This window comes from Hyperolius riggenbachi, chromosome 5, assembly GCF_040937935.1.
Source record: "Hyperolius riggenbachi isolate aHypRig1 chromosome 5, aHypRig1.pri, whole genome shotgun sequence".
Lineage (NCBI taxonomy): Eukaryota > Metazoa > Chordata > Amphibia > Anura > Hyperoliidae > Hyperolius > Hyperolius riggenbachi.
In genome coordinates, this window is record NC_090650.1 from 29,050,115 (window position 1) to 29,066,701 (window position 16,587).

Consider the following 16,587-nt stretch of genomic DNA (forward strand, 5'->3'; position numbering starts at 1 on the left):
TCACTGTAAATTAAAATTGTATTTAACTAAACCTGGTGCAGTCGCTGTCACAGAAGGTTTTCCTTTCTTTCTCCTTTTGCTGCTTAAAGAGAATCTGTATTGTTAAAATCGCACAAAAGTAAACATACCAGTGCGTTAGGGGACATCTACTATTCCCCTCTGACACAATTTCGCCGCTCCCCGCCGCATTAAAAGTAGTCAAAAACAGTTTTAAAAAGTTTGTTTGTAAACAAACAAAATGGCCACCAAAACAGGAAGTAGGTTGATGTTCAGTATGTCCACACATAGAAAATACATCAATACACAAGCAGGCTGTATACAGCTTTCCTTTTGAATCTCAAGAGATCATTTGTGTGTTTCTTTCCCCCTGCATCTCTCATGCACTGAAGTTTCAGGCTGCTCTTTTCTTCCTGCAAACAGCTTTGCCTTTGTCTGTAATTCCTCAGTATGTGAAAGCCCAGCCAGCTCAGAGGACGATTTACCAGCTTGTAAAAGATAAGAGAGAAGCTGCTCTAATCTAAATAATACACAGGCAGTGTGCAGAGAGGGGCCTGCAAGGGTGAGTTCATAGCAGAACCACAACACTGAAGAACTTGGCAGCCTTCCAGACACAGGCCGACAAGTCTGACAGGGGAAAGATACATTGATTTATTACAGAGACAGTAATAGTATAAAGTGCTGCAGTAAGCCAGAACACATTAGAATAGCTTTTGGAACTTGTAGGATGATCAAAAACAGGATGCAATTTTTGTTACGGAGTCTCTTTAAAGGACCACTTAAGTGAAAAAAAGTAAGCAGCTGAAATCTGACAGAATCAACAGGTTTTGGACTAAGCATCTCCTCATGGGTGATTCTAAGGGGGTTTTTCTTTCAAAAGCATTTCCTGAACTGCAGTTTAACTGCCAAAATAGTGAGATACCAGCCAGCCTCCCTACTCACTTGCACACTACTTTGGCAGTGGCCTGTTTCCACTATACGCAGATTGGATGCAGAATGGATGCAGAAAAACTGACTCCAGTGAATGTCTATGGGCCTGTTTCCACTAAACACAATTTTTCTGATGCAGATTTTCCCATAGGCATTCATTGGAGTCAGTTTTTCTGCATTCAATCTGCATCCAATCTTCGTGCAGTGGAAACAGAGACTTGACTTGACTGCCGTACAAGAAATGATTTTCAAATTGGAGAAAGCCCTGAGAGTCCCCCATGAGGGGAGGGACTAATCCAAACCTGTCAGTTCTGTCAGATTATAATTGTTTACTTTTTTTTGCTGGAGTTGTCCTTTAAAGAGAAACTCCGACCAAGAATTGAACTTAATCCCAATCAGTAGCTGATACCCCCTTTTACATGAGAAATCTATTCCTTTTCACAAACAGACCATCAGGGGGGGTGCTGTATGACTGATATTGTGGTGAAACTCCTCCCACAAGACACTGACCGTGGTACTCCTGGCAGTTTCCTGTCTGTGAACCTTGTTGCATCGTGGGAAATAGCTGTTTACAGCTGATTCCAACTGCCAAAAAAGCATGCAGCAGCTACATCAACTGCCAACAGTAAAAAGGTCACCATGTAATAAATGTCAGAATGTAAATCAGGGATTTAAAATATATTTTACAATGGGCAAACACTGACTAAATCATTTATACATAATTATTGTAAAAATGAAGCACTTTTTTATTACATTATTTTCACTGGAGTTCCTCTTTAATTAGTGAATCCTCCCCTCCCGTGCAGCTGAGGTGGTTTGGCCCCTGTTTGTGATACTGTGGTTGAGATACTTGTAGAGTAAATGAGATCAGTATCTCTTGAAAGGAGCTTCAGGTGTGTGGGGAGCTGGGAATGGAACACGCCCATAACTTTTGTGTGCCGGAAAGTTCCTAAGTTCAGGTGCAGCTTAACGAAAGTAACAAAATTAAACTAAACAATTAATACAAAATAGCAAAACTTGAGGCCGGTTCACCACACAGCACAAATCCTTCTTCATATCACCCTGCAGCAGAGTGCGCCGACATGTCATGTTTAGTGCCACCCCCGTTCAATGACGTACTCCCTGCTGGGCAGAAAGTACGTCACTGGGATCCCCATCGGTCCGCACATGTTGCATGATGCACCTCGCTCCGTCGTTCACACTTTCTGCATCGTCCATAGACTTCCTTTATCCCAAGCACTCGGGTTCGTTTAAATTGGATCAGCGATAAACTTTTCTACTCATTGCATAATTGTGTTCCTTTCATATAGTTTATAGGGCATTCCTCAAGCCAAATACTTTTTTTGTTTTGTTTTAATACTCTAATTCCCTATAAACTAAACAAGCCTCGCTCACAGCTCCTCCAGTGCCTAGGCACTCTGAGTATGTAGCAAGGGCTTATGGGAGCTCAGTCTGGGCAGGAGGAGGTGTTACTAGCCAGCGAGAGGCAGAGGGGAGGAGGAGAGTGACATTTTCACAGGCTGATGGGTGGAGATGCAGGCAAGCTTGCCTGTATGTAATGATCACAAGCAGAACATGGCTGCTCTTATTGTATCACAGGAAGAAGTAATCATATACTGTTGAAGCTGTTTGCAGCTAGATTTGCTGTGTAAACGATCTAAACTTTAGATAAGATATATAGACAAGTTACATGTTATAGTTAGTTTTTCATCTCAGATCCGCTTTATGCACTTGTGGTAGCGCGCTGCACACTGTGTTTGGATTGCGGCGGGATGAACACGTACGGCGTGACAAAGTAAATGTAAAAGGCACCTCTGACTTGAATTGCTGTTGCATTACCCTGCGGTAAAACAGGGTAACGCAATGCTAGTGTAAAAGGGAGCTCAAGAATAAAAAACGTAAGTTTGTGTTATGAGTGTAAGTTAGCCTTCTCTCTTGGGCCCATGAACAAAACAGTGATGAACTTAAACACAGCCCACATAGGGCCCACTTGTCTGCTCGTGCGGGCGAGAGGGTGGGTGTGATGTCACTGTGTGGGCGGAGCCATCCACTGCATCCAGGTCAGGCTTCATGGTGCACAAAGCTTGCATTGAGTAACACTACCATAGCGAGGACCGGATAACTGATGCCATTGATCACAGTCCGGTGCCCAGAGTGGTACTTTGGTTACTTTTAGCGCTTCTCACTGCAGGGTCCCTTTTATTAAGTGACCTATTTAGTATCTTCAGTATTCAGTGTTAGAACCATGATCTCATCATATTCACTCTTCTCTTCCCTGCCACCCCTCTCCCAACAGTCCAAGCAGGAGATCCACAGAAGGTCGGCCCGCCTGCGGAATACAAAGTACAAGTCGGCTCCAGCCGTGGAGAAGAAGGTCTCCACCAAAGGCAAAGGAAGGAGACACATCTTCAAGCTAAAAAATGTAAGCCTGTCTCTCTTCCACTGGTAGATCTCGCTATCTGGATTCCAATCCGTATTACAGTTATGTATGCAGCGCAGAATAAGACTAGTGTACCTGCCTTTATATCAGCTTCATGTAACCAGCTGCATGCTCTGCACTCACACGGGGGCGGAGCTTGTATTAGTACAGAGAGGATTATACTGCCTGTGCTGTGTGCCGACACGGACAGAACTAAGAACTGTGAACTTTTCACATACGCTGTATTTTATTTCTCTGTTTCTCCAGAGTTCAGCTTGTAAGTTTTGAGCAATATTTTTTTTTATCTGATTTTATTTATTTATAACTAAGGTTGGGCAGGACCAGCCTTCCTGAACGCCTCTAGTGGTGCACCTGCCTTTTAAAGGAACACTATCGTGGAAATCGTAAAATTTATACTACATGTAAACACATACAAATAAGAGGTACATTTCTTCCAGAGTAAAATGAGCCATAGATTACTTTTCTCCTATGTTGCTGTCACTTAGAGTAGGTAGTAGAAATATGACAGAACTGACAGGTTTTGGACTAGTCCATTTCCTCATGGGGGATTCTCAGAAAGACTTTTATCCTTTATAGAGACATTCCCTGAAAAGGTTTTATACAAAGATGCTGGTCAGCCTCCCTGCCCGTTGCACACTTTTTTGGCAGTTGGACAGAACAACTGCTATTCATTAAGTGCTTTTGAAAGTAAACAAAATCCTGAGAATCCCCCATGAGGCTAGTTCAAAACATGTCGGTTCTGTCAGATTTCTACTGCCTACTGTAAGTGACAGCAACATAGGAGAAGAGTAATTTTTGGCTCATTTTACTCGGGAAGAAATGTACTACTTATTTGTACGTGTTTACATATATTTTTAATTTTACGATTTTCACGATAGTGGTCCTACAAGAGTATGCCCAATCGAAATTGGTCGGACGTGCTGTAAGATGCAGGGCCGACGGGTTACATTGGTTGTGCGGTGGTAACAGCGTTCGATATCGAGACAAGAGACAAACTTGATGGACCCCCCGGCGCTGGTTCCCCTAATGTAAAATGTCCACCACTGGCTCCGCCCACATACACGCGCCCCACGTGGTTACAAGGGACACGTGTATGTGGAAGAAGCACGGAGCCAGTGGCGGCCCCAACAGGTAAAGAATACTACGGGGGGCACATTTTACACTGGTGGGAGAGTAGCGGCAATTCCTGAGCGATTTCCGTGCTGAATGTGAGCGGGAATCGGCCTGCAGTGTATGGACAGCCAACAGATCATAATTCATTTGATCCAAATGCATTATATTTGCATCAACCTGAAGTTCTTCGCATCTCTGGACCATCTCTGCTCTTAATATAAGAGCGAGTCTTGGCTTTAACTCCTATTCTTCTATTTTCCATAGCCTATAAAGGCACCAGAAGCCGTGTCCACCATAGTGACCTCAGAATCCATGTTCCATAAGGTATGTCCTGGTATATACATATATTGTATCTGCTGTGTTACCCCGCTTGTGTTTACAGTGTGTGTTTTTCTACCTGTCTGTGTAGATCTTGTAAATTATGTAATATGTGAATTGGCCACAAGGGGTCTCTAGTGATCCGCTGTTCTTGAAGCTAATGATAGGTACACACCATTCCAATTTCCCGTCAGATCAACGGGTCGACCCTGGAGTGTATATATATATTCAGCAAGCCTGGATTGGATTAAAAAAAAAAAAAAACGAATTGGGAATGCTTTCAAATGTTCTTTTATGTAACTAAAAGTAGTTTCTGAAATTCCCACTTTAGTGAAATAGTGTTCTGCTATTGAGTGGTCATATCTGATTTACAGGTATTTGCTCTGTGAATGAATGGGTTGTATATTATCAGGCTGAATCGATTGAATGCATCGATTGGACATGCTGGGAAAGTCTAGGTCGAAAGTAGTTAACAGCAGTCGATTGCCCAGCAACTGACATACGCAATGGACTACCAGCTGCTGTCTGCCCAAATTCTCACCAGTGCCACTGGGGTGACTCCTCTGTGTTCTCGTTACCGTGAGTGTCTGTACCACGTAGCACCAGTGTGTGATGTCACACATGCACCACGTGGTACTTGCGGTAATGGGGTTGACAGTGGAGGACACCAGGAGTCACAGGAAGTGGGCAGAGTCGTGCTTGAATAAATCCTATCCATAAAAAATTCCTTGGGGGGGGGGCGGATTTGTCATCTGGAGGGGTAAGATACTTCTTTTTCTATTATCTTTGATATTTAACATATAACTTGCACAGCTATTTTGACTTTTTGGGCACCTCCATCTTCCCCCGTCTTGTCGCCTGATGTATGCCCACCTTTAGATTGTTACGTGATTTATTAATAAATTGGTAGTGACCACTGTTTCATTCTCCTGCTAGAAGTTTGTGTCGGGGTTCCTCCTTACACGTGATTTGCATTGCTCTCTGCAGGGGCTGTACTATCAGATCGGCGATGTGGTTTCCGTCATTGATGAGGACGATGGTAAGACGTACTATGCTCAGATCAGAGGCTTCATCCAGGACCAGTACTGCGAGAAGAGTGCAGCTCTCACCTGGCTTATCCCCACCCTCTCCAGCCCCAAGGATTACTTCAACCCAGCCACATATATTGTAGGTGAGTATAATACGTCTCGTATCTGCTCCGCCCTTCCTGACTAAGTGGGGAAAACAGGAGGAGGAGCCAGACACAGACTATTCCAGCTTCTAGCTAAAGAGTCGCCTCACTGTGACATCATATTTAGGTTGCTGTTTGATTGGCTGTCTTGCTTACAGAACAGTAACAAGATTTTTGTTCCCTGTACCTGAAGTCAGTAACCTGATCTGAACATGATTGGTCCAGTTCCATGCTTTTGCATAATATTAACATAAAATCTATTTAAACTCAGCAGTATTAGCATCTCACTGACTATGCATTTTAAAGAGAACCAGAGATAAAGAATTAAAAGTTAGTTATACATACCTGGGGCTTTCCGCAGCTCCAGAAATCCTGATCTCTCCCACGCTGCGGTCCTCAGCCTTCCCCATTCACCGCAACGGCTCTAGTGACTTCAGCCGACTGGCCAGTCAAGGCGTAGCTGAAGTGCGCTCCTTGCATACCTCTCCAGCGGCTGCTGGAGAGATCCGCAAGTAGCGCACTTCACTTGCGTAGGCTGGCCACGCCCCTGGAAGTCCGTGAGCCGGTACGGGGAAGGCTGAAGACCGCGGCGTGGGAGCGATCAGGGTTTCTGGACCTGCGGGAAGCCCCAGGTATGTAGAACTAAATTTTAATTCTTTATCTCTGGTTTCCTTTTAAGTGCAGCTATACCAGGGCGGGGCAGACTTTGCCCAACCCAGGTTGCATGCTGTGGACCGCATTCTCTGAATTCCTCCCTCTTCTCTTCCTAGCCCCCACTCCCCCCCCCCCCCCCCCTCCAACCTGCAGACTCACAAGCGGACGGTAATGGGGGTTACTTCAAACTCACCGGCTCGCCAAATCCAGTGTTGCGCCTTAATGGCAGGGAGGGGGGAGTGTCGGTGTGCTGCAGTTACAGTGCACCAGCCCGCGGGTTATAGTTTGCCCAGCACTGAGCCTATACCCTTTGAATAAAACTCCCCAATCACCATTAGGTGTTTTTAGTAGCATAGTTATTGTAAAAACATTGAATTAAAAAAAAAATGCCACCATGTGGTGGGAGGTGGGTAGTGCAGCTCTTGCGAGTGGCCTCTGACACACCACCAGCAGGACAAATAAGGTGACTAGACTATTCAGTTTTTACCTATAAACACCCTTATTATCTGCCGGCAAAGGCAAGCAGGATGAGTCTAGGTACACATTAATAACTGACAGTACACATTACTGTGAGATTCCAGAACAGTCTTTATTAATTGTTTATATTCTCTTTTAGGACCAGATGAAGATCTTCCTCGGAAAATGGATTGTTTGGACTTTGTCTGCCACGCCCCCTCCGAGTACTTCAAATCCCGCTCGTCCCCATTTCCCACTCTCCCCACCAAGCCTGACAAAGGCTTTATCTGGACTCGCATTGGCCCCACGCCCGCCATTACTATCAAGGACACAGTGGGAAACCATGTATGACCACATGAAGAGGGATTGGATCAGGATTATGCTGGATTGCGGATGGTAAAGGGGAGTCCCATTTTCGTAAAAAAATGGCTCTCAATATGGATCCATGTTTCTCAAGTGTTTGTGTGAGTGTGCAAGTCGGAGTGTATCCGACTCAGAGTATCCAAAATGGCTTCGACTCCGACTCCTTAGTCTAATACTCACCAGGGCTGTAGATTTGGTACAAAAATCATCCGACTCCTCAGTTTATGAAACCTCCAACTCTGACTCCAGGCACCCCAAATTACTCTGACTCCAACTCTACAGCTATGATGAGTTGTAAATGCCCATAACGACAATGTAAGCAAGCTGTGATAATGATTGCTATGCATTGTATCAAGCTGAACGGAAGGAATTGATCTTTGCTCAAAATAATAAAAGTTGGATTACTTTTTTATTAATATAAAGCACAAACTCTTTCCAGCAGATGAGAATCATTCTCAAAACTACTTAAAAAATGACCAGTGGTAGCTGCAGACCGGCCCCTGCTCCGTGTGGGTGGAGGAACAAAAATTGTGTTTTTACTCTGCTGTTATTTTTGTGGTTCTCGGCAGCCTCTGCCAGATTATCGGGCCAGAGCAATTTTCACTTGTCATTGCTCTTCCCTTTTATTCCCTAATAACTTTATTACTACTTATCACAAGAAAATGATCTATACCTCGTTTTTTTCGCCACCAATTAGGCTTTCTGTGGGTAGTACATTTTGCTAAGAATTTTTTTATTCTAAATGCGTTTTAATGGGAAAAATAAAAAAAAAAGTCTCCGTTTTCAGCCATTATAGTTTTAAAATTAAACGTTCTCCTGTGAATAAACCAGACACATTTTATTTGCCCAGTTGTCCCGATTATTAAACTATTTAAATTATGTCCCTATCACAATGTATGGCGACAATATATTATTTTGAAATATAGGTGTTGTGTTTTTTTTTTTTTGTCTGGTCCATAATTACAAGCCCCTATGTAGTAAAGTAAAAGTAATTTCCCATCATAAAATATAGATTAAAAAAAGCGGAGTCCCTAAGGCAACAATTTATGTATTTTTTTTAAGCTGTTTTTTTTACAAGTGGGGGGGGGGGGGGGGGGGCTTTGGAAGTGTAAGTTATTAATTTTATTAATATTGTGTATGTATGTGCCTGTATGTGTAATATACTTTTTGGCCACAAGATGGCTCTAGTGAACACCCTCCTGTTTACAAAGTGATCACTTTTTTTACACTTTGCTAAACTGGCGGCTTCCTGTTTTCTGAATGGCCGCTGTTTGTGGTCGCGTCCATTCATTCCACGCATTGCGATTGGGTAGAGGACCGCTCGGTCCTCTTCCCCAATCACTCAACACGGAATTCTGATGGAATCTGTGGCGAGAGTGACACGCACACGTGCGGAGCGGCGGCGGGAATGCACGACTAATTAAAACGTCATGTTGCTGTTAACAGGCTCTAACATGACACTTTAATACGATACATTGTCATTAAATAGTTAATAAACAATTTTGTCATTTAGACTAGGCTTTAGATTTTGGCCTCTTGCGTGATTTGAGTTTGACACCCCTGGTCTAACAGTTAAAGGGAACCTAAACTGAGATGGATATGGAGGTTTCCTGTTAAACAATACTAGTTGCCTGGCAGTCCTGGCTGCAGTAGTGTCTGATTCACACACCTGAAACAAGCATGCAGCTAATCCAGTCTTACTTCAGTCTGAGCACCTGATCTGCATGCTTGTTGAGGGGCTGTGGCTGAAAGTATTAGAGACACAGGATCAGCAGGAGAGTCAGGCAACTGGTATCATCTTAAAAGTAAAATTCCATATCCTTCTCAGTTTAGGTTCCCTTTAAGCCGTAGACCCCAAACAAGCATGCAGAACAGATGTCTATGACAAACCTGACACGATTAGCTGCATGCTTGTTTCAGGTGTGTGATTTAGACACTAGTGACCAGAGAGATCAGGACTCCCAGGCAACTGGTATTGTTTAGAAGGAAATAAATATGGTAGCTTCCATAAGTCTTTCACCTTGGGTTCTTTTTAAAGTGAGTTTGTAGCTTCACCACTTTAACTTAGTATGGGGTAAAAGACAGAATATACTGTAAACTGATAGTGTAGGTAGGCCTTCATGCTCCTTAAACTACATTTACATACAGATATAAGATTAAACATGGCCTAGGCAGCTTACAAAAACTGACTCAGGAGAGAATCATGTGTGCATCTAGCGCAGGGGTAGAGAACCTATGGCTCAGGACCACATGTGGCTCTTTTGATGGCTACATCTGGCTCACATACAAATCAGTAGAGGTTGATTCACAAAGCTACACTGCTCAAGCAGCGCAGCTTAGTGTGGCAGTGCAAGTAACATGCTGTAGCATGCGCTACTAACTTACTCGCGCTACCTCAAAACGAACAAACGGCTGCTCCAATTGTCCTACTCTGGATCCTGTTGGGTCCAGTGACTTTGTAGGACAAGATTGGGCCAATAGGCTGCCTGTCACTTGACAAGCAGCCTGTTGGGCTAAAGTGCAGGGATCTCATCCTGCAAAGTGAATCAGCCCCCAAGTCAGCTGGCTAATTGTACAAGCTGTTAGTCGGTATTTCTCCTCTCTGGCCTTGGGGGAAATTGCTGATGTTGCTGAAACCCAAGAGAAGCTGAAGATGTGTCTGACACTGCCACTGCCTGGCAGATCAACTGTCCACATCACCATGGCAACAGGAACATGAGCCCTACTGTCCCAGTTTGAAGCATATGGTATGGCTCTCAAGGAATTACATTTTAAAATATGTGGCGTTTATGGCTCTCTCAGCCAAGAAGGTTCCTGACCCCTAATCTAGTGTGTGTATAGTTGCCATCCGATGTTGTTTAAAGATCCGGCATACCTGATGCCTGAACAGCCATAATCACATTGTTCGCACCACTTGCTGTTATTAGATCTAACGTCCGTACAGATCCCCCATTGTCACTTCACTCTGCACCATACTAAATCACTAAGCAACCAACAAATGACTTATTGTTTAGCTGAACCTGCTCTGCTACTCGTCATTTCCCCTCACCTCTCCATAGAGCAGAGCCAGCTGCTCAGCTGTCCTTTATAAGACCATCATCCAAAATTACCAACAATCATCATTTCAGGTGGCAATTGTTCAGCAACAGTATAGGCTTTTAGAAACACTTTGGAATGTGGAATCACAGTTTTATAGGCACCTAAATAATACATTAAACTAATAAATTACAAGTATGCAAGCTGAATCTGCACAGGATTAGTGAAACGTGTCTGAAATGGGCTTTAATCTGAGTAAAAAAATATATATATTGAAGGGGGAAAAAACCTCATCACCAGAAAACTGCAGAATTGCAACACACTCTGATGCAGTGATTGAGAAACTTCTAGGACATCTGGGGAGGGGTGATTCAGTGACATCATCATCAAAGCCTGCAAGAGGCGAGCTTGAGTTTTCTTCAAGGTGAGGTAGTCTTCCAGCATTCCGAAATGCTTAACGTGGATAGTGATTCTGGAACTACACTATGCTTCCTCTATGCAAGACTTCAACAACTCAAAAAACAATTATGGGCTTTTATAATTGAGATGACGAGCCTATTTGAAACGTAAGGTGATACGGTATTTGTCCTTATACAGTACATACAGTAGCAGCAAGAGTAAAATGGGTGTGGTTCTTGTTTTTCCTATAACCGAATCTTCAGGATGATGGTGCACAATCCAAAAGATGAACAGCTGGGGGACTGTAGGTTGGGGTACAGCAATGGGGTCTACTAACAGCCCTATTAGCTTGTCCATTCTTCTGAGCCGTGTCAGCCTGTAAATGGCTCTTAACGACATAAGCCAAAGATTTGTAGAAGCAACAAGAAAAGGTTCACAACGTCCACATAAATGTTGAGGGCGGCAAAGATATAATCCTCTGGGCTCACAGAGTATCGATGGTTCCCTCCGAGTATCAACTGGGTATCGAAAACTAAGTACTGAAAAGAAACAAGAATATTGTTTAGGGAGTATGAAAACATGTTAAAGCAAAGGTATATTTTGCTCTGAACTCTCATGTTCCTCTATCCTTATTCTAATCATGTGGCACCCAATGTCACTGTGGACACTTTCTTGTGCCTGAGTGGTTTACTGGTTGGTTACTGCGCACAGCCTCTGACATAGGAGAGCAGGGTTCTTATCTCTGCTCTTCCTATCCAGTAAACCAGTACCTATTCTGTAAGGAGGTAGGAGGCGCCCAAGGGTGGTATGGTGTGTATAGAATGTGACCGCTCCCCCCCCCCCGCCTTTTTTTTGGGTAACAGCGACCACCACACCTCATCCACAAGGTACTTCCCCACATGCTCTTATGAGTGGTTGCTTCCTTAGCAACCCAGCTTTGTGAGTACAATTTTATACTCTTCTTCTTAACTCTCCAAATACCTTATGATATGCAAGAGTGGGCTCCCATGTTCCTGTGCGTTTTTTTCTTTACTCTACAAGTCCAAATGTATTCAGTAAGGAGTTATTGGGCAATACTCCATAACATTGCTACTGACTACTGTGGCGCTTTGCACCCATCAGGCGGAAAGTGCTATAGAAATGTTGGAATTCTTATTTTTATGTCTAGCTGAATAGTTGAGCAGTGCAGTTTCTTGACCTGGTGTGATGGCTGCAATGCAGCATTTTCTAGTATAATCTTGTGCCCTGCTCTAGTGGTGTGCTGGGAGGGGAGGAGACTGCACACCGCTGCACTATGGAACATGAATGTTTGCAAAGGTAAGAAAGGTGCAGCACAAGTCCTACTGTTAACTTTCCATGGTTGGCTTTAATACAAAATCTTCTGTAAAGAAAACAAAATGTTCTTACCAGTCCAAATACAAGTGTTCCGATACATGCATAGACGATACTCAGCCACTGGAGGGAGACAGACAAAGACCAGGAGTCAGGGAACAATATCTGTGTGGCAGGCAATCAAGGACTTACAATCACAGTATACAATGGAACTACTAAGGATTTCTGCAGTATAAGAAATCAGAGCTGAATGGTGGGATATTGTGACTGATTTGCTGAGGTTTTGTTAAACTGGAGAAGGGCTGTCCAAATGGCGGCCCAGGGCCCGCACCGGGCCCTCAAGAGCTCTTCCTGGGGCTATTCTGTTTGCTATGTCACTCCCCCTTTTCTCACTACTTTTGCCACGCCCACCTCTTTCTCTCCCCTTGGGTCCGTCCCTCAAATCCAGGACATTGCTGCTACGTCGCCTCTAGACCAAGGAACCCAGGAGCTTGCCTTCACGCCCATTAAGTTGAACAGCAATGAAATAGGTAATATTGAAGGCGATAAGTGGTGCAGCAAACCTGGACTGGACATATTAAAAATTGCCTCCTATAAGGTGGGAAGAGTTTACAGTCCAGATCTGGATCATCCTGGACCACAGTGGGGATTGGCGAGAGCAGAGCCGGGACAAGGTCCTCCAGCACCCAAGGCTGAGACACCAAAGTGCACCCCTCCATCCCTCCCACCCCAGCCATCACACACCGATTGCTATTAGAGTAAGAGGCGCCACAGGGCCAGCAACCTCCCCAACACATTAATATCTAGTTATCTGGCTTGCAGTCACTGCTATGTATCCCCTTTTCTTATTTCTTTCTGCTTCAAACACAATTAGGAATGACAGCTGAATGAACTCTGCGCCCCCTCCTACACTGCGCCCTGAGGCTGGAGCCTCTCCTATGCCTCGGCCCGGCCCTGGGCGAGAGGTCAGTGAATTGCTGGTTGTGGGACTGTGGTCAAACTCAGGCAGGGTCTACAGCAAGAACCTCTCTTGTAGAATTTACAGCACAACGTATACCGTGAGAGCTTCGCAGAGAGAGCTGGGTTCAGGGTTATGACACTACTTACGTAGGTCCTGAAGATGGCAGCCAGTAACCCAAAAGACAACACGACCATAAAGAGAACCATCAGACTTCCTGACATTTTGGTGAAATCCCACTAGAAAGGAAGGGAATTAAATCAGCATTAGGAATGACCAAGGGCAAAGGTGTCCAACATTGAGGCCTCAAGGGCCGGGATCCTTACACATTTTTAGTACAGGTTTAATTAACAGATGGTGGAAAATAATAGTAAGTTGCAGATCACTGAGCACGATTGCTCCATCTTATCCAAAATACCACCATGGACATGGCCCTCGAGGAGAAGGGATAAGCAGAAACTACGCCAGTGCAAATTTACGCATCGTAGTTTGCATCTACGCATCGTAGTTCGTAGGTGAAGTTTCAAAACTACGCTTACGAATTTACGCGTAGCAATGTACCGCTACGTATATGTACCGTAGCTTACGCCCACTATGCGTAGTTAACATGTGTATTGTGTAGTGAACTATGAATGCATTATGCGCGTCTACTTTTCTGCGTGCGATTGTATACTTACAAATTTACGCGTTGGAAAGGGGAATGTATGCATAGAAGAGTTCCCGGTATAAGCATTTAAAAAAGAGGAATTAATGCGTAAAATTTTCTGCATACGGGCATAAGCATCCGCATACACTACGCTACGCACTACGTGTAATTGCGTATTTTAATGCGTGGTCTACAAAATGCATACGAAGCGAATATTTGATTTCGAAACCGTAGTTTGGTGAAGCGTAATTGCGTAAAACTACGCGTAGCTCCAGCGTAGCGAAGTTGGCTGACTACGACCATCCCTGTCGAGGGGTGGAGCTGGACAACCCTGATCTACAAAACGTACAGTGCTCTAGGAGAAAGCTAACTTCACAAAGAAAGAGGAACGTTTTAATTTTTGTCTTATTTAAGAGTTACATCGAATTGTTTTTATTATTTTAGCAGGATGGGTGATTTTACAGACTTTCTAGATGGTCCTTTGGACCTTTTAGCTGCCTTAGTGGACTTACAAATACTTTATCTGGTTGGGTATTCTCTCAGAGGTTTCAACTAGTTGGGTGGTACTTCAGATCTTACCAGCCAAAGATGTCAACGCTGCTGTTAGCTCAAACAGGACTTATGTTGCTCTGGAGATAGACTGCAGATTACATCCCAGATAATTATGAACATGGCCACTTTTTGTTAAGAATCAGCTCAAACAGGACTTCTGGTGCTCTGGAGATGCACTGCAGATTACATCCCAGATAATTATGAATATGGCCACTTTTTGTTAAAAATCCCACCGAATAAACTTTAAGGTGGCCACCACTGATACAATTTGCCGAAACCATCATTTATGAACAATTATTCGTGTGAACGATTGGAACTGATTGTTTGGGAACACTAATGAACACAAATATCCTTGCCAATCCGTTAAGATTGATGGGATCGATCCAAAAATGGGATCGATTTCATGAATCTGATCGGATTGGTAAGGAGGTCTTTGTTCATTAGTGTTCCGAAACAATGATTTTCGATCGTTCATGCGAATAATAGTTCGTAAACGATTGTTCAGAATCGAATTGTTTCATTGGTGGTCATCATGAAGGTGGCCATTAATGATACAATTTGCTGAACGATTGTTTACAAACCATTCTCTGTATGAACAATTGGAAATGATCGTTTGCAACCACTAATGGAAACAAAATCTCCTAACTGATTAGATGAATGAAATCGATCCAAATTTCAGATCGATCCCATCAATTTGAGCAGATTGGTTAGGAGATTTTTGTGTGTTAGTGTTCCCAAACTATCATTTCCGATTGTTCATACGAATAATCTTCGTAAATGATCATTCAGCAAATTGTATTGTTAGTGGCCACCTTTACACGCAAGACATACAACATTGTGGAGGCAAGGGAAGGACGAGTGAGTGAGATAATTATCAAGTGAGCCATTAGTCCATATCTTTTCTGCTTAGGTTTGGATAGGAATGGGGAAGGGTTGTTACAATCCTTACCTTTGTCTGAAATGCAAACAGAGTGAGACCCAGCGTAACGAGTATGGTGGCTCCAGTGGCCCACATCACAGCGTCAGCATTATAATATCTAGAAACAAGACAAAGAGTGATGCTATGAAGTGTGATAACATCTTTGTACTAAAGTTGCCACTGATCAGGACTTGAATCCAGAGCCGGGACAAGGTCCCCCCAAGGCCAAGACACCAAAGTGCGCCCCTCCATCCCTCCCACCCCAGCCGTCACACACTGATTGCTATTAGATTAAGAGAGGCACCCCAGGCATCCCCCAATCTCTAGTTATTTGGCTTGCAATCACTGCCATGTATCCCCTTTTCTTACTTCTCTCTGCTTCAAACACAATAGGGGAATGATAGTTGAGTGAGTTGTGCACCCCCTCTACACTGCGCCCTGACGCTGGAGCCTCTCTCGCCTCTGCCTTGGTCTGGCGCTGCTTGAATCAGCAGTCTGGGACTTGGGTCTCCTGTCTGGATGGAAGGTATTCTCCCAAACACCCTGGTCCTGCAGAGTTCAGCAGGGAGGTGTCATACACAAGCATTATCCCACAATCCCCTGGGAGGCACATTAGGGGCTGAAAATTTGCTAGGGTATGAGAGAGGCTGCATATTTTATGGGGAGCACGGGTAACAGTGCTAAAAGTTAATGGGGGCACATGTAACACAAGCACAATATCAAAATGGGAGACACATGTCATAGGTTGTAAACATAACTGAAGCTGAGTACTCACCACCTGACGGGTCCAGCGATGTCCCCTTGACCAACGAGTGCTCTGCGATTCCTCTTCCTGCTCGTGACGTCACACGACGGTCGCAAACAGGAAGTCAAGCAATCATGGTAGTTTGCACGGAGTCCTCGGGGATCGTTATCAGCGAGCATCATTAAACGTCGTTTGCGTGATCATAAACCTGTACCCACGCCGGTCGTCGGAAAAATCGTCGGGAAAACCGTTTGGTGGGGTACAGTCCTTTATTTATCGGTCTTATGAAAGGCTGTACATTGAATAGTGATGATGAGTGATCAGTTTGGTCAGGTGATAGATATGCAAGTCTCTGATTTGCTAGTCATGACCATGTGCTAAAGCAGGGTGTGATCACAGCAAATCAGAGCTTTGCAAATCTATCAGCTGATCAAACAAATCACATGCTTCTCCATGAGTTCCCCTAGACATGACCATCACTATTGGACAATAATCAGCAAGCACGTGGATCCAAGTTATTTATTTTTTCCACTACAGTGGTTACTGTGATCGTCATCT

At 44.0% G+C, this 16,587-nt stretch overlaps 2 protein-coding genes across 2 annotated transcripts in view; one reads left to right on the forward strand and one right to left on the reverse strand.

Moving 5' to 3' along the window:
- The window catches only part of GATAD1 (GATA zinc finger domain containing 1), a 23,766-nt gene extending 16,245 nt beyond the window's left edge, over window positions 1–7,521 (forward strand). The window contains exons 4-7 of the mRNA XM_068235273.1: window positions 3,224–3,349; window positions 4,745–4,804; window positions 5,786–5,969; window positions 7,240–7,521. Coding sequence (XP_068091374.1) covers window positions 3,224–3,349; window positions 4,745–4,804; window positions 5,786–5,969; window positions 7,240–7,430 — 561 coding nt within the window. The 3' untranslated portion in view covers window positions 7,431–7,521. The remainder of the gene's footprint in view (window positions 1–3,223; window positions 3,350–4,744; window positions 4,805–5,785; window positions 5,970–7,239) is intronic.
- An 850-nt stretch (window positions 7,522–8,371) lies between these two features.
- LOC137518058 (protein lifeguard 1-like) overlaps window positions 8,372–16,587 on the reverse strand; it is a 32,119-nt gene continuing 23,903 nt past the window's right edge. The window contains exons 7-10 of the mRNA XM_068235272.1: window positions 15,315–15,402; window positions 13,317–13,406; window positions 12,285–12,332; window positions 8,372–11,416 (exon numbers count right to left, since the gene is read on the reverse strand). Of these exons, the coding sequence (XP_068091373.1) occupies window positions 11,267–11,416; window positions 12,285–12,332; window positions 13,317–13,406; window positions 15,315–15,402 (376 nt within the window). The 3' untranslated portion in view covers window positions 8,372–11,266. The remainder of the gene's footprint in view (window positions 11,417–12,284; window positions 12,333–13,316; window positions 13,407–15,314; window positions 15,403–16,587) is intronic.